The sequence below is a fragment of the Lynx canadensis genome, chromosome A3, assembly GCF_007474595.2.
Source record: "Lynx canadensis isolate LIC74 chromosome A3, mLynCan4.pri.v2, whole genome shotgun sequence".
NCBI lineage: Eukaryota > Metazoa > Chordata > Mammalia > Carnivora > Felidae > Lynx > Lynx canadensis.
This window is the reverse complement of record NC_044305.1, coordinates 29,366,816-29,389,010: the sequence shown is the minus strand read 5'-3', so window position 1 is coordinate 29,389,010 and position 22,195 is coordinate 29,366,816. Positions and strand designations below refer to the sequence as shown.

Genomic DNA, 22,195 nt, shown 5'->3' with positions numbered 1-22,195 from the left:
GTGTCAACTATACTCAAAGAAAAAATAGCATTCAACGTGTACTGAGCACTTACTGTGTTCCAGGCACTGAACTTAGCTTCACGTGAATGTCTCATTCAATTGCCACAACAATCTGATGGGTAGATACCAGTATTGTTCCTGTTTTACTTTTGAGGAAACAGACCCACAGAGACTAAGAGATGTTCCCAATGATACTTGAGGGATCTGGGATTCAAGCCCAGGCAGATTGCACCAGGCCTGTAACCACTTGCAGCCTTGATTTATTCATATGGATTTCTGGATTGAAGCAGTGAGGGGGGCAATCAGGCAAACCATCTCCTATTTCTTGGAGAATTTTTTTTTTTTCTTTTACCAGATCTGATTTTATTTTCATTATACACTCACAGGAGGGTCCAGGTAGCTAAGAGGTGTGACTCAAATCAGCTCAAGTCACCCCCAGATCAGTTGCACCTTAACAGCAGTTAGTATACATGCAAAGATCATCCAAAATCAAACACAGATTTAAATTTCACCAGGTCAGGAACTGAAATACTGGAAATTTGTTACTAAAAATTTTCTCTTAGGCTTTGAATGTTACAGGGAGCAACAAAATATTCAGAGGGAAAAAAAAACACGTGTCTCACACAAGGAAGTGACAGTCCCGACGAATGATGGTAAAAGGGGTATAGAAGCTGCTTTCAAAAATACACATTTTAATGATGATTTTTGCCAAACGTTAATTTGGAGATATTTTACACAAAATCCCTCTTGACAAATACAGTTTATACATTATTAGAAGTTGGAATTGAGCTACATTTGTTTTGGACAAAAATTACAAGTGTCAGAATGTTTTCAGATTGGAAACCAAGTGGGTGGGGCACCTGAGTGGCTCAGTCGGGTTAGGGTCCAACTTGGGCTCAGGTCATGATCTTGCGGTTTGTGGGTTCAGATCCGGCATCCAGCTCTGTGCTGGCAAAGCCTGCTTGGGACTCTCTTTCTCCCTCTTCTCTTCCCTTCCCTGACTTGTGCTTTCTCTCTCTCTCTTAAAATTAATAAACTTAAAACAAAACAAAACAAAACAAAACAAAACAAAACCAAAGAACAAGGGAGTGACGTATGGGGTACCTGAATAGCTTAGTTGGTTGAGCATCCGACTCTTAACTTCAGCTCAGGTCATGATTCCAGGGTCGTGGGATTGAGCTCCTTGTTGGGCTCCGTGCTGAGCAAGGAGCCTGCTTAAGATTCTCTCTCTTTCCCTTTGCCCCCTGCTTGAGCTCACTCTCTCAAATTAAAAGGAAAAAAAACAAAACAAAACAAACAACGAATCAAGTGATATAATTATTAATAACTTTACAGAATTTCAGAAAGTATAAATCCCTAATTGTCAAAATATATTACTGTCTCCAAGTTCATTTCACTTTTTAAAAATTTTATTTTTTTAAGTGATTATTTTTAAAAATAGTTATTTTACTTTTGAGAAGGACAAAGCGTGAGTGGGGGAGGGGCAGAGAGAGGGGAACAGAGGATCCCAAGCCAGGTACACGTCGACAGTGGTGGGCCAGATGAGGGGCTTGAACTTGCGAAACATGAAATCACGACCTGCAACATGAGGTCAGACACTCAACCAGCTGAGCCACACAAGGTGCCCCTTAAAGTCATTTTTAAAAATGTTTATTTATTTATTTTAAGAGAAAGAGACAGAAGGGGGGGAGGGGCAGAGAGAAAGGGAGAGAGAGACAACCAAGCAGGCTCCACACCCAGCACAGAGCCCCACATGGGGCTTGATCTCATGACCAAGAAGAGATCATGACCCGAACCAAAATCAAGAGCTGGACGCTCAACTGACCGAGCCACGCAGGTGACCCCATTTCACCTTATTTTTAAAAAGTCCCTGCAGGGGCGCTTGGGTGGCTCAGTTGGTTGAGTGGCCCACTTCAGCTAAGGTCATGATCTCATGGTTTGTGGGTTCGAGCCCCGTGTCAGCCTCTCTGCTGTCAGCATACAGCCTGCTTTGGATCCTCTGTCCCCCCCGTCTCTCTGCTTCTCTCTCACTCATGCGCTCTCTCAAAGTAAATCTAAAAATCTTTTTAAAGATTGAAAGAAAAAGTCCCTGCAGTACAATTCTGCAGAGCTCGCTCTACATACTGTAAGTTGTGACAAACAGTGCCGCAAAGTTGTTCATCCACGATCCTCAGTTCCACAGGCGGCTGGAGGTCTGCACACCATATGTCCACACTTCCTTGCCAGCTGGCCTCCGTTAGGACAATAACCTAAAAGTCTCTGGCAAGGTTTGTTCTTGTGGCCAGAGGAAGGGTGAATCCACATTTCCCCTCAGCATCTGGGTCACCTCTTGCAGCCACAAGTGGCTCCTGCTTTCCTGCACGAGACTGGACTTCAACAGCAACAGCAGCAGGTCCGCCAGCACCAGCCCCTGTGGGCTTGGGGTCTGGCAGGATGGGCAAAGGGGCAGTAGCCATGACTGACATCCACATGTCAAATTTCGTTTGTGTCTCAAACGCACAAGACCTTGACCACCCACCCGTAGGACATCACAGTGGCTATGGAATCCGTAGGCACAAAATCCCACTCCTGGACCATCTCTTTCCCCCAGGGGCCAGCAATGAAAAGAAAAAATAAGAGTGTGAAAGAGAACACAACTTCCCAGAGACTTTCAATCCCTTACCTGTGTTTTTACCCTCAGCAACGGGAAATGCCAAAGCATTTGTGGGTGATTATTGGCTCTGTGACCCACAGCGCCAACGTGGAGTACTGGTGAGGGTGGGGCCTATGTAGCTCTGACCTTGTCCCTTTACTGAGGCCTTGGAAGCAGAACTATGAATTGGACGCCATGTTCTGTTTCTTGACATGGATGTTCACTTTTATGGATTATACACGTACTTGCAGTGAGGAAATATTCATCAAAGCGACCAAGAGAAACGCTGGTCTCCGGATTTGGGGTTGTAAATATCGCTTTTGACTTCCTTCCTGGGAAGGCAAGGGAGTTGCAAGTTTGACTCTTCCTGCTGGAACCCAGAATTGCCTTATTTCAGCAGTCTGCAGGGCTTATTTCCCAGGGAGCCCTCTCACCTCTGCACTTGTCAGGAAAACCACCACAGGGTTAAGTTCCGGAGGGAACCTCCCAAAGATTTCAGGGAATATTGGATACCTGTAACTATATTCCACACAGAAAATTTGGAGTATACTGGAAAAATCTGGGGAATGACCTTAAGCTTGCTCAGGTCTAGTGTGGTCTCCTTGATAGAAGAGATTACGGCGGCACCCGGTGCCCATCCGTGTGGCAAATGCACTCGTCTCTTTTCCTGCCCACTTGGACTACCACAAGCAATTTGCCTTTACCTGGCGGCAGTATACCACTGCCACCCAGCCCAAGATGTGAGTAACTCTGCAGTTTTGTGGGCTTTTTGTTTTTAAGATTTTCTTTTTAAGCAATCTCTACACCCACCGCAGAGCTTGAATTTACAACCCCAAGATCAAGAGATCAAGAGTTGCACATTCTACTGAGTCAGGCACCCCAATAAGTCCGAAAATTTGCTCAACCTAATCCTCAAGACCTTGACCACCCACCCCAGGACATCTTGATGGTCCACTTCACTGATGTCATGTTGCTTATCTCGGAGAACTGGAAGGGGCAGTAATCCAGGTGTAAAACATTGATGCTTGCTTGGGGAGATAAATCCTAGGGAAAAACTGGCCACCCAGCAAAGTTCCCGGGGTGGGGGGTTGGCATACTGCCACCCCCCACCCCCAGCCAAGTGAAACACAAATTGCACTTGCCCCTCAAACTACCCTCACTGCCCCATTGTGCACAGAGCATGGTAGGGAGGCAGGCCTCTTCAAATCTTGGCGAAAGCACTTTCGTTTGGGTATTGTTACCCAAATGCATTTACTGGGTAGCCCTCAAATCTACTATGCTCAGATGGGCCTTGAGCAAGAGAAGATTCTCTAGGAGATCCAGGCTCACATTGTGTATAGCAGACCCAAGGCATATTTGGAACTTGAGGTAAAACTCAGAAGAGCCTCTGGTGTCTTTGAGGCCATCAGGTTAACTATCAGGGTTCTATTAGAGATTAGGCATTCTTCCGAGGGATACCACATAACTGCAGTCTGGACCAGACAGGATACGATAACTTCCCTATGCACCTGACGACACTCTATGATCCATTAGATATAGGTAGAGATGGGATTGGGCTTGATTTAACCTGAAGGTACCAGTAAGCTGCCTATCAGTGCCTATACCAGGAAGATGGGTGAAAAATAAAAACACCGAAGCTTGGTTTACAGGTGCTTCTGCATGACATACTGGCATCAGCAGTGAATGTTAAGGAATTACAGTCCCATGCAGGACCCTAAAGGACAGCCGCAGCCCAAGGGAAATAAGCAGCCCAAAGACAGAGCTTCAAGTGTGATACACTCTTCTCTGGTGAAGACAGATAGCTTGTGTCTGGATCCTGGTGCAGAAGGGCAGGGACTTAGCAAGAAGGAAACCAGATTTCCTGACACAGGCCATGTCCCATGTGACAGGCTTCCACTGCAGGAGACCAGATGGTCCACTTCTTACCACAACAAAGCCCAAGGCTATGGGCACAGTTGTCAACCCATGGCCCACAGTGTGCACCCATCAGCTCTCACCTCAGAAGTTACACTGAGCACCTGAAATCAAGAACTGCACTGTCCTGTGCCTGGGCTCATTGCCAGGGAAAACATTAATCAGCCTGAGAAGGGAGGCCATTGCCGTCAGGGGTACAAGGCCCTGATGGGAGCTGGGTACAAGGCGATATAACCACTGGCCCTCTGCTTATACCTCTATACCTGCTTCCTCACCTAAATGTTGAGGGGTGGCTCATATTCCCTAAAAGGTTTTCACGTCTTAGGTGTTTCCAGATCGTCTCAGCAACATGGGAGCTGGGGAAAGAAACTAGGATTCTGTTCATTTTCCTCTGGTGGTAACTGGGCAAGTTCAGGTGAACGGTGACAAAGGGGCACCAGCTCTGGCTCCGAGAAACATGAGGACTTATGTCTGAATAGGGGCCATAAATCTGTATGTTCACTTATTCCACCTTGTGAACTTCAATTACAAGTATTTCTGGTACCTGTAGGGTTTGGTCCAAGTGCTTGATAAGCCATATTGACCTTGTAAAGGTCAACCAGTACCAATCTGGGGCATGGTCCAAGGAAGCTGGCAGTGCCAGGGTGCATGTGAGCCACTGAGGCCATGGGTAGAAAGAGCCACCAGAAGAAATGGGGTCTCCTCCTTGTCTTGTGTCTTGGGCACACCAGACCCTAGCCGCAAATCTCAGGGTCAGGCAGAAGCAGGTCTTTGGCTAGTGGTTAGCTTGTTTCTCAGGTACTGGGTGATACTTGATAATCTGGTTGGAGTCCTAACGCTCTAGATCAGGAGCTGACAAATTTCTTTTGTAAAAACCCATGTATAAAATATTTTAGACTTTGCAAGTCAAATGTCGCTGTTGCAACTACCCATTTCTGCCATTGTAGTGTGAAAGTAGTCAGTGAACGAGTGTAGCCGTGATCCAATAAAATTTATTTACAAAAATAGGCAGCGGGCCAAGTTGGGCCCAAGGACTGTAATTTCCCAACCAGTCTTTGATGACACTTAGTAGACGACCTGGCTGCCTGAGGGGACTATGATCCATTCTGCTTCTGTGAGATGGAAACCTCTAAGGTCTGGTGCTTTGCAGACTTGTACATGGGTGTAGAACAGGGCATTGTGTATGGGAGTTTCTGACCAAGTGGTGGGTGCAGAGGCCAGAATGTGAGGGCCACACCAGAATATGTTGAGCTTCCTTCTTCGTAAGAAACATCAACTGGTTTATTCCAGATCAGGCCCAACCCTCCTACCCCATACACACATGGTCCCTGGGTAGGCACTGTCCTTACTGGGCCCTTAAGAGCCCTTGTGCTGTGGCCTGACCACCAGGCCCTCTCTGGTGATGGCCCAGTTGTAGCTCTTCGGGGAGTCCAATGCTTCTTCCACCCGTGCCTCCAGGTTCTCTCGGGTGATGAAATTTTTTGCCTCCTCCTATTGTGAGAGAGAAGGCCAGCTGAATGGAAGTCTCCAGCACATGCCTGCTGCCTGCTGGCCTTTTGCCCACTAAGGGAGAGGCTCCAGCTCTCTTTGGATGGATGCTTGGAGCCTAGGACCTCTGTAGAGGAGGATCCCACTACAGCTACGATCCTGCGGACCTTTCAGTGGAAAAATATCAGGCAGCCTTACCACGTTCGTCTTTCTCAGAGAAGAAATCGCACCAGTTGTGACAACCTCTGGACCTGCTAGGTGGAATCAGTTCCTCAATGTTGCCTCAATGTCCTTCTTAATCTCTCTCAAACTTGTCCTTCTCCTTCTGCTACTTTAATTCAGACCCCGTCCTTTGTTGCTGGATCACTCCTAACTGGTCTGCTTTTAAGCCTCATACCTGATATCCTAGCCTAGAACATAACTTCAGCGACTTTATCACCTGTAAGGCAAAATATGAATTCCTTGTGGAACCGGGGGTCCCTCCCAGATGCAGGCTTAACATCACCCAGGTACTTGAACACTTTCCAGTGTCAACTCTTACTTCTGCGCCTGCCAGGCACTCTCCTCGCACGCCATCTTTCCCAAATCCTCACCTACTTGCTGACTCTCAAGACCCAAGGCTGTTCGCTCTCTCTTTGCACGCAGCCAGTGCCCCATTTCGCGGCGCCCAGGACTCCGAGTGCGGCCCAGGCGGAGTTCCTGGCCTCTAGCCCCAGCCCCTGGAGACACGGCCCACCTGCAGCTGCAACGCTTCCTGCTCCTTGAGCTGCGTCCAGGCTTGTGCCTCTCGGGCCCGCCGGGCCTTCTCCTCCGCCTGCCGCTGCTCCTGCTCCCGCGCTTCCTGCCGCAGCCTCGCTAACCTGGGGTGGAGGGCAACAGGCAGAGACTCAGTGCGGCTGGATCTCCCCCGCGCCAGCCAGCGGCCCGCCCCGCCTCCCGGCCCACTCACCGCAGCTCGTGCAGCCGCTGGTTCTCCGCCTGGTTCCAGGCCATCAGGTCGCGGTGCTCAGTGGCTTCCTGCAGAGCCTTGCGCTCTGCCAGGACCCCGGCCCGGGCCTCGTGCATCTTCTTCCGCACCTCGGACACGAACTCAAGCCTGGGCAGAGACGCGCCAAAGTCGGCACCCTCTACGCCCGCCCGGACACACCGCCCACGGCGCCGACGCCCGCCTCCCCTTAAGTCGCACACACCTGAGGGCGCGCACCGTCTGGCGGTACTGTCGGTAACGTTCCGTCAGCACGAAGAACTCTACAGGATCCACCGCAGGCGGGGTTGTCACGCGCCCGAGCTTGGACTTGGCCGGCGGGTCATGGCGGGTCTTGCGGCCGCGAACCGGCTGCAGCAGCGGGGCCCAAGGCCCGCACGGGGGTCTCGCCCCCAGGACCCTCAGCGCGCGCAGCATGGCCCAGGATGCCCCGCGTCCGGCGCGCCGCAGGGCATCACGGGGCCCGGAAGCGGGCGCGGGGCACCACGGGACTCGTAGTCCGCGGGCTCCGCCTCCCACCTCCTGGAGCCGGGTCGAGGGGAGCGCACCTGCCAACATCTGCATCTACCCTTCAACGTCTGCGTCCACCCCCGGCCCGCTGGCTCTGGCTTCGCCCTTCCTGCGAGGCCTGCCATGACCCGCCCCGTGTCCCTCCCGCCGGCGGGCCGGGCCCGCGTCCCTCCAGCCCCCGCGCGGGGTAGGGTCTCAGCGCGGGTGGGCAAGGGAGGGGACGACTGAGAGAACTCGAGGCAGTAGCTTCAGGGAGTTCACATCGTTATTGGAGGGCTGCAGGGCGCGGCGCTCTAGGTTCGGTCTGCGCGGGGAGGAAGCGGGCATTTTAGCAGATGCCCTGGCAGCCCAGCTGCGACCTTGCCCGCCCCCTCTCCTCCAGACCTGTCCCCGCGGAGCTGGACGTGGCCTTCTGGCGGACGCGCCTTGGCTGCTAGAGGACCCAGCGTGGGCGCTCTGTAGCTCCTTGGGTGTTGCCCACCCTTAACCTGGTATGTAAAAGCCTGAGCTCACACCGACTTAAACTCGGTGATAAGTTTTTGCCTTATGGGAATTTACCACTTTCTCCTTCAGTTGGCGCCCTGCTGGTGCACTTTAAAATAAATTTGCAAAGTAGTAGTAATCCATCTCTGCACTCGGTCTTCTGCAATCACCAAGTCATTGCTAGTGCAGTGACCACCTGATTCTGGGGCCCCTTCTATTAGTGTGAGTTCACACTCCTCATCTCTTCCCACTGGGAGACACACTGGGTTCTCCTGATGATGAGAAAGAAGCCTAGAGGATCCCGCTACAGCTATGGTCTTACTTATGGAGGCTTTAAGCACAATTGTCTCCTCCTACTCCACTAATGACTTCTAATCTTTTACTTTAACATAAGTATCTTATCATAAATTGTTCCAAGAATTCTGGGAAATAGGAAGAATAGCAGATGGCATCTGGCTGTGTGCCTGAGGGTGCTTTGGCAGGGGGCGTCTCTGTGTTTTCTCATTACCCCCTCTTCTGTCCACATAGCCCAAGTCCTTGGCCATAATGGCCCCTGGTGGCCAATGCCTGGGCCTCTCTCTGTACTTACCAGCAGTGTCTGCACCAGGCGCTGCTTCCTGTGGAGGGACCACCAGCCTGTGGTTCTGGCCTCCCAGGGCACACTGTTCTCAGGGGGAGCCAGGGCATCGCTTGGGAGGTTATGGGCAGCCTTGTCTGGTCTGCTTGCTGCAGTGCCCAGGACCCTTCCTCAGAAGGGAGCGAAGGCTGTGGCCTGCCCACTACCCCATCCCAGGCTCACGGTAGGTGAAGGAGCTCCACCCAGCACCTTCTTCCTCCCACTCAGGCTGGGGAGACCCTTAACCTACCTGGGAGCCTTGGGACATGCTGTGAGTGCTGGGCTGAGCTGGAAGCCCGCTTTCCTCTGGGGTACCAGCCCTGGGACCAGTGCTGAGCCTTCGAGCGTCCAGGGTGGGCAGTCGGCAGCAGCAGTAGCAGAAGGCCTAGCCTGCAGTCGGCCATGACAGGGCTGCTCCCACGGATAGTGGACAGCACTCAAGAAGGCGGATACTTCCATCCACACCTCCTTCCTTTTCTTCCGGGGTCCCCTTGGACAGCTGGCGCTTCAGGGGCAGCTTTAGTGGTTCCTAATGCCCTTCCCTCTTCTGCCACTGCTCCTCATCCCAGGAGTCCAGGGATCTGGACCCCAGAGGCTCCTGGCAGCTAGCCTTCCCCAGACACCACCCCCCCCCCCCACCAGGGCATAGAGGATTCCAGCCTTGCCAGCTGAGGGCCCTTCCTGGTCAGTCAGGCCTACCCCTCCTCCCGTCAGGGATTCCAGAAGTAGAAGGTTGGAAAAAGTAACAGAGACTCGGGTCAGGGGAGCCCTCCAAGAGACAGGCAGCAGTGTAGGGGCACTGGGGGCACCTGGTGCACAGCACCCTGCCTTTTCTCTGTGGGTTGCCATCTCTCTTCCATGGCAGTTGGGGATGTGGAATGGATGTGTGGTGGTGACAGGGGCAAGTGCTTTTACCCCTCATCCCTCCCACACTAGAGGCAGCAGGCATAGAAACAGTGTTGGGGAGAGAAAGGGAAAGGGTTCTTTTTGGGACGTGATTCATGGGTAAGAGGGACTTGGGAGGGAGAAGAGGAACAGAGTGCCATACACCCAGGACAGACTGCCATCCAGGAGTCCCAGCCCTTGGGGGAAAGCAGCCTCTTCACTCACGGAGGGAAAGCTGTGGACGAGGTGGCTCCTTGAGGTGGCTCCTCCAGGTGACAGTGGGACCCCCAGACAGCCAGCTCTGGGATTTATGGTGACTCCTCCCCCTGCTCCTGGTCCAGACTCCAGTGACGTCTCTATGAAGGGAGGAGGAGTAGCCTGCCACCCAACAACACTCTTCCCTTCCCAGTGCATGTTCCTAGCCACTGACCCTGGGGTCACCAGACAGATTGCTCCCGCTCCCTGTCTTCCCAGGGATCGGAGGTGGTAGGACTGCTCCAGCCGGGCCACACCCTTAAGAATCCTCCTCCCACTTCCGGGGCTGCATCCTCAGGCTCCTGCCCTTAGGCCTACAATGCCCTCAGTCTTCCCTGACCCGAAAAGGAAATTGTGGCCCGGAGGCGGCAATGGCTGGGGACCCGTGTCCCACGCAGTTGGCAGCCTGAGTGGGGAGCCAGCAACCTGTGGAGAGGTCTGGGGGAGGCCATGGGGACCTAAGGGCTTGTTTGCTCAACTGTAAAAGGGGGTGGATGGAATGAACCTCATCCACACACCTGAGCACCAGGGCTGGGTCGCTCTAGATGGAGGTAGTTTTGGGTGGGCCTTCTCTCTCCTCCCTGCAGGCCCATGAGAGGGGGCTCAGCTAAGGGGGCAGTGCAGCATCTGTGGGCCTATGAGCAGGGGGTAGGAATAATCTTGCCTCTCAAGGTTCCAAGCCTTCCCCATCCTGTGCTCAACCCAAGACTATTCATGGAGTTTGGCACAGCTCACCTAGACACTTGAAACATGCCCCTGCCTCTCATTCTGCATCAGCTCAACTTTCCACCACGGACCAGCTATTAGCTTTCCACCAGCTATTCGCCTGGAGCGGGGGTGGCGGGCAGAGGCCTGTTTACAGGGTTAATAGGCAATTTCCGCATTTGGGCTGAACAGCAAATGCAAGTGCCAGGGTCAGGCTTGGTGGCGTGGTGGCCAGTCATTAGGAGAGCAGGTGCGTCAAATCCGGAAGCAAAGAAGGGGGAGGGGATGGCACAACAGGCACCAGTTATTCATGGGCGCCTGGACTTCAGCTTCCCATGCAGGAAGGCACACATCAATTTCCAAACAATGTGTGGATTGTATGTTCAGTGAAATTGTTTTGGAAAATACTTTGTTCCTATATGTGTTGGTTAACCAAATAATTTTTAGGAAAAACATTTGTTTTATGGTTTAGTGAAAATGATTCCTTTGAGTTCAGTAAACTAGCTTAGTTCTGGTTTGGGTTTACAGAATGTTTTATTCAAAGTCCCTTGTGTTTATTTTAAAAGAGGAATGGGGTGCCTTTATTTTTTCTGTAGTTTGTGGTTTTTCCTAAAACATCCAAACCAGAACTAAGCTTCCCAAAAGGATGCTCTTGTTCCTTTCTGGCCACATACATAGCTTTTCAGGAACGTTTGCTGTCCTCTTCCAGACTGTAGACTCTGGAATTGATCCTCATATCCCTCTCAGCAGGACACAGAAAGCCATGTGTTCACCACTGAGCAACTAATGCTCGGTCCTGAGGATAGGACTTCATTCCAGTCTGGGAACTGCTTGTAGCCGGCTGGGAAAGCAGAGGCATAGAGCAGTGTGCTCGGGTGCTGCTGGAGCACAGAGGGGCACAAAGCCCTGAGCAGATGGTCTGGATGAAGGATGACAGAGTTAGCTGGAGTCCGCACACAGGGCAGCAGCGGTGCTCCAATATAAGGAACAAAATGGAGAAGAGTCAACACAGGAACTGCTGGCAGGTCTGGATCTGTGGGCTAGGGGTGGAGGGAGGGAGGCGCAGAGAATGCTGGAAGGCTGGAGGAAGGGACCGAAGACTCTGGAGAGACAGGGTGAACCCCTGGGCATTGGGAGTGTGAGACAGGTGCCGTGGATCACCGCGTGCAGTCACGTGGCAGGAAGCCGACCTGGAGCTCAGGGTTGGAGAAGAGCTAAGGGGGCATAACCTACAGACCACAGGAATGGCCAGTCTCTGAAGAAGGAGAAAGGAGGAGCAGTGGCTCCAGAGTGAGGATAAAGTCAGAAGGCGGGAACTAGTGGACAGAGAGTGGATCCCCGGGAACTGGAAAGAAAGGAATCTGTGGGGATGAACTATGGAAGAGGTGAGAGTGAGTCTATCATAAAGGCAGAAGACTTTAGGCCTGGGGGAAGTGGTGTTTGTTTGTTTTTAAAATTTTTTAAATGTTTATTTTTGAGAGAGGGAGAGAGAGTGCGCAAGTCAGGGAGGGGCAGCGAGAGGGGAATAGAGGATCCAAATCAGGCTCTGCTGTCAGTATGGAGCCTGATGTAGGTGTTTGGGCCCACGAACCAGATCATGACCTGAGCTGAAGTCAGACACTTAACTGTCTGAGCCACTCAGGCACACCCCCCCCCCTTTTTTTAAATCAAAGACTTGTACATTTGGTGGTGGTCAGAGGGGTGTTGAAGGGAACTGAATGCCCAGGAGGGTGCTGACTTGATGAAGTGAGGTCTGAGCACGGTGGGCACTGGATGCCTCGCCCTCCCCCTTCTGAGAAATCTGCACTGGCTCACGCTCCCTGGGGCATAGCTAACTAGCTGGAGATGGGCAATGGATGAAGCAATCACCCTTGCCATTCTCACATGACTGTGTGGTGTGAGCCCTGATACACTTCCCTTTAGCCTCGACTAGTTCCCGTTGGGTTTATGTCTCTTGCAACCATGCAAGGCCTGCTTGAAGATGTCTGTTAAGCAACCACTGGTATTTAAAATACTGGCCTAGCTACCAAGCAAATCAGCGTGGACTCCAGCAGAAAGCTGCCAGCCCACACTGGTGAGTTGGTAGAGATACTCAGTCCTTCTGTAAAAACCCTTGTAAGCACTGGTGTGTAAGCTGCTCAATGCCAGCCCGAGCAACAGGAGGTAGGCAGCCTGGTGGGGGGTAGCGAGGCAGCACAGGCATGAGAAGGGCTCTCCTATAAGTTGGCTATGTAGCTTGTTGACCCCAGCCTGCCCTTCTCCATCTGCCAGGAGGTAGCCTGCAAAAAATCAGGGTCTCCTTCCCAAACATGGCACCTCTCCTCAGAAATCCTTCATATTCTGTCTTTGCTTAACTTACTTATGCTTCTTTGAAAACCACTGAGTTTTTAATTTATTGCCCCTTGGAGTTCCTTAGTTCTTACAGAAGGACCGAGTACTTCTGACACATACTCACCTCACAGAAACTTCCAGAGGTTGTCTGTCATGGTGCCCCTGCCTCCTGAGGATATCCTGAATATATGGTGAACTTGGCTTCCATCTTGGAGCCAACCCATCTGTTCACCTGGGCTCTGAGGCCTTCTGTAATGTGGCTCTGTATGACTTTGCCTCCTTTTGCTCATCCAAATTCCCAGCATCCCTTGGGTAGCTCAAGTCCCATCTCCACCAAAAAGCACACCAGCAATGACCTGAGTGTGCCTCCACGGCCCAGAATGGAGTGCCACTTCTCACTCCTGAAAGCCTGAGTAGCCCAGGGCCTATCCCTGCTTCTTGAAAAAGGCCCCACAGGCCACAAGACTCTCTCAGCCTCGCACTGAGGCTGTCGCAGCTGTGGCAACCAGTTTACGCTCCTGTTCCCATCAGGAGCTGCTCATGAGGATGAGAGGCAATGAAGAGACCCACCCTCCCAGCTGTGCCAACCAAAGACTACGTTTCCTAGCAATTCTATTGTCCTATGGTACAGCTTAGGACTAAGTTTTAGCCAATGGGGTATGAGTGCAAATGGAAAGAAGGCTGTAGGAAGCTTCATGTCCTTAGAAATGAGGTTGCTTGCTCTCCATCTTCTTTCTGCTTCTCCATGGGAGAAGACGGTGATCCAGCTTCAGCCACAAGGACATGAATAACTTCCTAAAGGGACACTGGGACCACAAGATGGGAGGACACTAGGTCTCTGGACTGGGCACACCGTTACATGAGAAATAAATGAAACACCCACCTTATTTAAGACACAAAAGTTAGACACTTTTGTGTAATACGTCAGGCTTGATACCAAGTTGGGATCGAAGACTCCCATCACCCTGGCCTCTGGGTCTGAGGCACTTCTCATAAAAAAGTCCAAATATGAAATGAAGTGAAATTTTGTTAAATTAAATGAAAGCTATTTAACCCAGTAAGTGTGGATATAAAGGCTTATCCTGGACAAAGCAACACAATCCAGAGTTTTGTAGCACAATCCAGATTGGCATTACTTAGCCAGCTACCTCCTCTCTCTTCCATGCCCCGCGCTAGGCAAACAGTGGGGACCCTGGCCATGTTCCCAGGGAGCGAAGCTGGCTGGGATCACCGCACCAAAGACGTGCTGAGAATGAGACATGGGTCCTGGCAACTAGCTAAGAGCTGGAGAGGCTGCGCGGGTCCGAAAGGAGTCGTCGAGAAGACTACGGCTTCTGAGACCAGCTGAGACAGCACACTGAGAGCAGGGCCAGGAGTGGCCTGGGAGAGCCCTGGCCCTGGTACAGCTGCCCCACCCCAGACAAAGGGAGACGCTTCCTTAGGGAGTCAAAGCTTTTATTACCTGATAATCCCTAGTGTGGTGCCAGAGATACCGCTCTGGTCCCCTTACTCCCCACAGTGGGTTGTGAGTGGTGGGGGAGGGGGTAGAGAGGGGAGGGATTATTTACAGAACAGGGGGGGTGGGGGTAGGCACCAGGACAACCAGTTTCCTCAAGAGCTCTGAAAACTTTGTGCTTATTTTCTTAGTTGACACTGAGCTACCTGGAATGAGTTTTGTGTTTCTTCTTCAGGAAAAGATGTCTAAACCAAAGAATAATACAGCCCAATTTCCAGGCAGAGGATTTCACGATATCAATCCAAACATCACACTATTTAATTCCCCAATAAAACATTGGAAAAAGGACTATCAGTGCTAACACATTTACATATAAAATCTCCACCTAATAGGTAATAGAAGCCTATGTACCAATTTCTAAAACAGTTATAAGATATATACACAATTTTGGGTATATTAACAAAACAGAATATTACAAAATATTAAAGGCAATTTTCCTGTCCACCGGGTCTCATCGCCTCTTACTTGAAGTTGGCATAGTCTGAAAATGCGTCAATATATTCCTGCACCACCTTGTAGCAGAACTCATACTGTTCCTGGAGAGCACAAGGAGGGAAAAGCCAGGGTTACTGACAAGAACAAGGTACCTGCAGTTCCTGACAAACCTATTTTACAAAAAATGGAAAACCGAGAGGAAATGAACGTTCTTGGACTTGCACCTGAGCCCTGACCTGCCTGTACTCTCCTTCTGGGTTGAGTACAGCTAATTTCCTCTGGATGGAGGTGAGCTGAGAGGAAGATGTCGTCCTAGGCCTACAGTGGTCAGACGTGAGTGTGCCGGGCTGGCAAACCACGCAAGCAGGGAGACGGCTCTGTGGGGCCCACACCTCACCATGGTAGCCAAGCTGCAGGCGCCCTGGCTCTCAAAGCCTCACCAACTCCCCAAACTCTTAAAATGTATTTTTCTTTCCCCTTCAGACATGTCTCTCGGAGGTTCAGGGACCCTTTTGGATGCTTATCCCCATACTCGGTGGTTACTGGTCACCGAGACGGTCAGGAGCCTGAACCAAAGAAAGGAAGCACTCCTGAGACTTCCCACGCCAGGACCCATGGAGCCCCGTGGGGCACCCAGGCACCCCCTCTAGCCTTCACAGAGTCCGCTTGGTTCTCTTACTGGTGGCAGGGCTGTGCCCCTCTGCTCTCAATGCCCGCAAGGCTCATTCTGTATGGGGCACCTTGGGGGAGGAGGGGCTGCTTGGAAAAGCCTCCCCCTGAGATGGCCCCGACAAAGAAGGGCTGTAGATGGGGCGGTGGTGTGGGCAGCATACCAGTGTCTGGACCATGTGTGGCCTCTGTAGCCGCAGGCTCTTGACGGTCTGGAAGACGTCCAAAATCCCCTCTGCTTTCACCCGTTCCAGGACTGTGCTTAGGGCACAGAAGGTCCCCGTCCGTCCTGCCCCTGCGCTGTAATAGAGCAGATGCACTTACCACATCTGTTACAGCCCACTGTGCTGATAAGGTGAAGACAGCGGCAACGAGCACATAAAGGCCGAGGGTAATGGTGACAGCTCTTGGGAAAGGCTGTCATCTAATGGAGCTGCTGGGGTGGGGTTGGGGCAGGAGGCCCATTTGCTCCTCTCCAAGTAAGCCACATGCTCAATCTGCTCTGAGGAGGAAGTGGCACCCCAGCTGTCCTTCCTGCACGGCCCACTTTGCGTGCTGAGGGACTTGCCCACAGGACAGCGAAGAACCTCACACATACCCCCCTCCTACCCAGCACTGAGCCTTCACTGTCTACCTGCAAATGTGCCTGAGTTGCCCTGACCCGCTGCTCACTCATGTTGGGATTCTAGTCTTGTCTTTCCTCTCCTGAGAAACCCTGCCCCTCTGCGCTGGGGTGTGTGTGTTGATTCTTTTCCGTGTCTCTCATTTGCTTCCTAAGTCCCAGGAATCCAGGCTCTGACCATGATATTATCTGCCCTGTTCAATGTCATCAGTTGCTTCAGCAGACCTTTCCTGAGGGCCTGCTGTGTGGCAGGGGCTGTGGAGGGGAGCAGTATCCCCAGACAATACGATATGCAGTGTGGGAAGGAAAAAGAGGAACAGGAGTTCTAGGCAGGGTGGTTGGGGAAGGTTCTCTAGTAGGAGGTCACATGAGCAGAGACCTGAAGAAGGCGAGGACCAAGGCCCAGTAGCTGTCTGGGAGAGGAGTATCTTAGGCACAAGGCAGGATGTCCAGGTGTGGAAGCTGTGTAGCTGGATCTGATGGATGGACGGACGGACAGAAGGAAGGAGCGTGGTCGGGGCGAGGTGAGAGCCCTCAGATCATGTTGGGATTCTAAGTGATGTGGCCTGACTGAAGTTTTAAAAGGGTCTCTCGGGCTGCTGTGTTGAGAACAGGTAGGAAGGTGGGACAGGGAAATCAGTGAGGCCAGTATAAGTACTGGGAAGAAGGGGTGGTGGCTTAGAGAGGTGCTGGTGGAGGGAGTGAGAAATACTTGATTCTGAAACTGCTTTCCATGTAGAGCAAGGTCGAACATGAGATGTGCATGGGTGAGGAAATAAGGAGAACAGTATGGCTCCAAAGCTTCTCATAGGAGTTAGATGGGGGACTGAGATGCCACTTACTGACTTGGGGGAAGGCTGTGCAAATAGAAGGCTTAGAAAGAAAGACCAGAAGTTCTTATCTGAACCCTTTAAACTGAAGATGCCCAAGTGGAAATGTTGAGTAGGTAACTAGACATATAAATCTGGAGTTTAGGGGAGAGGGTGAACCAGTGATAATGACATGTGGGAGTTGGGATGAAAGCCAGGTGACAAGATGGGCTCACAAGAGGTCCAAGGACGAGGCCCTGGACCATGGATGAGGAGGAATCAGTCAATGAGGACACAAACCAGGAGAGAAGTTATGCTGAAAGCATTCCACAGAGAAGTGAGTGGTCAACTGTGTTTGATGCTGATGAAGGTCAAGGGTAATGAGACAGAATGATCTCTAGACTCAGCAACGTGGACGTCACAGGTAGCCCCCACTGGGGCAGCTGCAATGGAATGTGGGAGGAAAGGGGTTAACTGGAATGGGACAGAGAGAGAGAATGAGGAGAGAGGACCTGGGGCGTTAGTCTGGACAAATCTTTTGAGAAGCTTTACTATTAAGGAAAACAGAAACAGAGGGCTACCTGGAAGGAAATTAGAGGTAAGAGTTTTGTTTCTTTTTAAAAATTTTTTAATGTTTATTTCTTTTATTTATTTATTATTATTTTTTTTTTAATTTATTTTTGGGACAGAGAGAGACAGAGCATGAACAGGGGAGGGGCAGAGAGAGAGGGAAACACAGAATCGGAAACAGGCTCCAGGCTCCGAGCCATCAGCCCAGAGCCTGACGCGGGGCTCGAACTCACGGACCGTGAGATCATGACCTGGCTGAAGTCGGACGCTTAACCGACTGCGCCACCCAGGCGCCCCAATGTTTATTTATTTCTGAGACAGAGAAAGACAGAGCATGAGTGGGGGAGGGGCAGAGAGAGAGGGAGACATAGAGTCAGAAGCAGGTTCCAGGCTCTAGGCTGTCAGCACAAAGCCCGACGCAGGGCTCGAACTCACAAACCGTGAGATCAAGACCTGAGCTGAAGTCGGTCGCTCAACCAAATGAGCCACCCAGGTGCCCTGAGGTAAGAGTTTTTAAAATATTAAGATGGGAGAAATTATAGCACATCTATATGAAGATGGTAGTTATCCAGACAGTTATTCAGAGGAAAACCTGATGATGTAGGATACTGAAGTCAAGTCCTGAGGAGACAAAAGCGGATAGAACTGATATCCAAGTGGAGGGTGTGTGGCAGACAGGCCTCACCGTGGCCCCCACGATCCCCCACGATATCTTCTGTTGTTCATGCCCTCGTGTGATCTCCTCCCCTTGGGTGTGGGCAGGACATGTGCTGTGCTTCTAACCAACAGATTTACAGCAAGCGTGATGGGATGTATGTAACTACATGCATATGATGTTATGCGGGATCATAATGCCTGTTTTGCAAGGAGACACCCTCTCTTTGCTGGTTTAGAAGAAGCCAGCCGCCACACTGGGAAGGTCCATGTGGCATGGAATTTCAAACAACAGAGGCCCTCAGTACAGCCGCCTATAAGGAACTGAATGCTACTAACAACCAGGTGAGCTCAGAAATGGATCCTTCCCAATCGAGCATCAGATGGGACCGCAGCCCCAGCCAAAACCTTGCCTGCAGTCTTGTGAGACCCTGAAGCGCAGGACTCGCCTAAGATGTGCTCAGACTCCTGACCACAGAGACTGTAAGCTAAATGTGTGTTGTTTTAAGGTGCGGAGATTAGCAATAGATGGTTAATGTAATGGGCTACAGAGAGAGCTCAGACAACTCATCCACTGGACAGGAAGGATGCAGGGTCCACAGCACCACGGCAGGTGGATTGGCAGCTGTGGTGGTGGGAGCCTGTGGGAGTTCGGATTGCTTCTCTTTTCTTCGTCAAACAGAAATCACCGTCCTCTCTTAAGCGTGAGGACAGAAGAGGCAGTGGTGGTTTTAGGTTTGAGAGGAGGTGTGAAATAGTCATACAGGACAAAGTCTGGCAAGCTTTTCTATCAAGGGCCAGATAGAATACATCATAGGTTTTGCTGAGAAAAGACAAAATCAAGATGTAACAGCGCAACTCTGACTTCTTATGTGCTGAGCAGCAGTGTGAGGTGAGGAGAGGACCACGTATGGTCTCAACTCTTTTGCTGGAGCACCAGAGCAGCCAGTACAGAAACAAATGGGCACAGCTGTGTTCCAATAAAACCTTATATGGGGGCACTGAAATCTGAATTTCAAGCAATCTTCAGGTCATAAAATAGTCTTCTTTTGAGTAAAAAAATCTTTAAAAAATTTATTCATTTGTTTTTGAGAGAGACAGAGCACGAATGAACGAGGGGCAGAGAGAGAGGGAGAAGGACTGTAGAGCCCCAAGTGGGGCTCGAGCTCAGCTGAAGTTGGGGCTTGAACTCACGGACTGTGAGATCATGACCTGAGTCGAAGTCGAATGCTTAACTGACTGAGCCACCCAGGCGCCTCTAGTCTTCTTTTGATTTAAAAACAAAAAAACCAAAAAACCAAAAAAACATTTAAAAATGTAAAAATAGTTCTTAGCTTGCAGACCCATATAAAACTAGGTGGCAGGCCAGATATGGCAGTGGGTCCTAGTAGGTCCAGCCCTGGTCTAGAAGCGTGGAAGGTGCGGAAGGACAGCAAGGCAGCGCTAAGGGCCCACCATGAGACCAGCGGTCAGGATCATAAAATGAGGCCTGTAACCCAGTGCTTTTCTTCAGCCACACTCAGCTGCACGGTGCAGACGCAGGGTAGCTAGAGAATTTGGAGTTTGCCAAGAGAGGGTGACCAAGGGAGAGAAAAAAGTGTAGGGAAAGAAGTGTTTATCTGGCAGGCCAAGAAATCCTTTTTCCTTAACATTTTTATTTATTATTTTCTAATTTAATTTTTAAAGTAATCTCGAAACCCAACATGGGGCTCAAACGCACAACCCTGAGGATCAAGAGCTGCATGTTCCACCAACCAAGCCAGCCAGGCGCCCCACCAAGGAATCCTTTTAATTTTGCCAATCCAATGGATAAAAAGCCACGCTGCACTATTTTCATCCTCATTTCTCAGAATATTACTAGTAAAGTTTAGCATCTTTTCATGTTTACCATCCGTCTGTAGTAGCTGCTGCACTTGACCACTTCTTCCTTAAGATTTCTTTCTTTTCTTCGTTTTCTTTTCCTTTCTTCTCTTTTCTTTCTTCCTCTTTTCCTCTCCCTTTCCTTTACCTCTCTTTCTTTCCTTTCTTCCCTTTCTCCTTCCTTCCTCCCTCCCTCCCTCCCCTCCTTCCTTCCTTATTTTGAGAGAGAGAGAACAAGTGGGAGAGGGGCAAAGAGAGAGGGAGAGACAGAATCCCAACCAGGCTCCACAGTGTTAGTGCAGAGCCTGATGTGGGGCTCAAACTCATCATGCATGAGATCATGACCTGATACAAAATCAATAGTTGGATCCTTAACCAACTCAGCCACCCAGGCGCCCCTTTATTTTTACTTTTTTTTTTAAAGTTTATTTTGAGAGAGTGTGTGCACATGCAAATGCAAGGGCAGGAGGGGCAAAGACACAGAGTGAGAGAGAATGTGAATGGGGGAGGGGCAGAGAGACAGGGACAGAGAGAATCCCAAGGGACTCGTTCTCATGATCTTGAGATCATGACCTGAGCTATGCTTATCTGCCTGAGCTGCCTAGGTGTCCCCTTCCTTAAGATATTTTTAAGTGATCTCTACACCCCACATAGTGCTCGAACTCAGGACCCTGAGGTCAAGAGTCTCATGCTCTACCCACGGAATCAGCCAGGTGCCCCCCAACAGAAACCTACGTTCTTTCCCTATCTCTCATTTGCCTTGCTCACAAAACAGTAAGTCTAGAGGATTAACCCATACCCAGTATATAAGCAGACTCCTCATTAATCTTTGCAGCTCTGTAGCATGAGATACATCAGAGCTTATGGAATCAGTCCCCTATTAATGTTTAGATAATTTACAACCTTCCTGAAGCACATTCACTGGATACATTCCTAGGAGTTCCTTTGCTCATTTTTCTATTTTTAAAACTAATTGGCAGGGATTTATACTCTAGTTTTCATTCTCTTTTAAGAGTTTTTTTTTCTTCCTAATTATAAAAGCAATACAAACTCATGGTACATTTTTTTTTAAATAAAATGCAATCAAACATGCCCCAAACAATTCACCTTCACCACCCCGCCTCAAATGAGTCCCCTTACCATCTTCTGTCAGTGGCACCAACTACTATCAGTAACCCCGTTTCACACTTCGGATATATCCTACACCCTGGACTCCTCTTCTCTTTCACAAGTATGTTTTTAGTTTTGTTTATTTTTCTTCAAACTGTTTGAAAATAGTTGCCCTTTTCTCTTTTCCTGTGTTTCCTTTTTTTATTAAAAAAATTTTTTTTAATGTTTTTATTTATTTTTGAGACAGAGAGAGACAGAGCATGAGCAGGGGAGGGGCAGAGAGAGAGGGAGACACAGAATCCGAAGCAGGCTCCAGGCTCTGAGTTGTCAGCATAGAGCCCGACATGGGGCTCGAACTTACAGACTGTGAGATCATGACCCAAGCTGAAGTCGGATGCTTAACTGACTGAGCCACCCAGGTGCCCCTCTTTTCCTCTGTTTCTTTTTTTTTTTTTTTTTTTAAATTTTTTTTTTTTTTTCAACGTTTATTTATTTTTGGGACAGAGAGAGACAGAGCATGAATGGGGGAGGGGCAGAGAGAGAGGGAGACACAGAATCGGAAACAGGCTCCAGGCTCTGAGCCATCAGCCCAGAGCCCGATGCGGGGCTCGAACTCACGGACCGCGAGATCGTGACCTGGCTGAAGTCGGACGCCTAACCGACTGCGCCACCCAGGCGCCCCTCTTTTCCTCTGTTTCTTAAGGAGGCCAGACCCTCACCCCCACATTGTCCAACTGGTCTCTCCACTGTCAGTCTCCGCTGTTGCTCTCCTGTATCCCATCATGGTCTCAAATGCTCCTCCTGCCCAATATCTTAATATCACCGATTCCCTAGCACTTAATGCGAAGTTCAAACACCAAGACGCTCTTATCATCTGGCCCCGTGCTGGTCGTCAAACTTGACTGCCACATGCTCACCGGGATGCTCATGGTCGCCTTCCCTGCCTGCCTCTCGTCACTTTCTCTGCCCCTCAGAGGGCTGGGGAGAGTGGTACCTGCAGTGCACAGTGATGGGGTGGTTCCCTGACTGCTGCTGCTGCTTCTGCACGGCTGCGATGATGCTGATCATGCCCTTTCCGTCGCTGGGGATGCCCACTTCGGGCCAGCCATGGAAGTGGAACTGCCGGATCTGCCGGCTCTTGTTCTC

At 50.5% G+C, this 22,195-nt stretch overlaps 3 protein-coding genes across 6 annotated transcripts in view; all 3 read right to left on the bottom strand.

The window, feature by feature from the left end:
- Positions 1-5,518: 5,518 nt before the first annotated feature.
- Positions 5,519-7,474, bottom strand: MRPS26 (mitochondrial ribosomal protein S26). Its single transcript, XM_030309936.1, has 4 exons — positions 7,225-7,474; positions 6,984-7,130; positions 6,771-6,894; positions 5,519-6,037 (listed from the first exon to the last, which is right to left on the bottom strand). Exons 1-4 carry the CDS (start codon positions 7,434-7,436, stop codon positions 5,903-5,905), a joined length of 618 nt encoding a protein of 205 aa, XP_030165796.1. The 5' UTR covers positions 7,437-7,474; the 3' UTR covers positions 5,519-5,902.
- Positions 7,475-8,075: 601 nt separating this feature from the next.
- LOC115510280 (progonadoliberin-2) lies at positions 8,076-10,051 on the bottom strand. Its single transcript, XM_030309937.1, has 3 exons — positions 9,739-10,051; positions 8,879-9,039; positions 8,076-8,738 (listed from the first exon to the last, which is right to left on the bottom strand). Exons 2-3 carry the CDS (start codon positions 9,030-9,032, stop codon positions 8,392-8,394), a joined length of 501 nt encoding a protein of 166 aa, XP_030165797.1. The 5' UTR covers positions 9,033-9,039; positions 9,739-10,051; the 3' UTR covers positions 8,076-8,391.
- A 4,191-nt stretch (positions 10,052-14,242) lies between these two features.
- PTPRA (protein tyrosine phosphatase receptor type A) overlaps positions 14,243-22,195 on the bottom strand; it is a 161,734-nt gene continuing 153,781 nt past the window's right edge. For all 4 annotated transcript variants that reach the window (XM_030309930.1, XM_030309928.1, XM_030309929.1 and 1 more), the window contains 3 exons: positions 22,044-22,195; positions 15,589-15,724; positions 14,243-14,856 (listed from right to left, as the gene is read on the bottom strand). In XM_030309930.1, coding sequence (XP_030165790.1) covers positions 14,782-14,856; positions 15,589-15,724; positions 22,044-22,195 — 363 coding nt within the window. In that variant the 3' untranslated portion in view covers positions 14,243-14,781. The remainder of the gene's footprint in view (positions 14,857-15,588; positions 15,725-22,043) is intronic.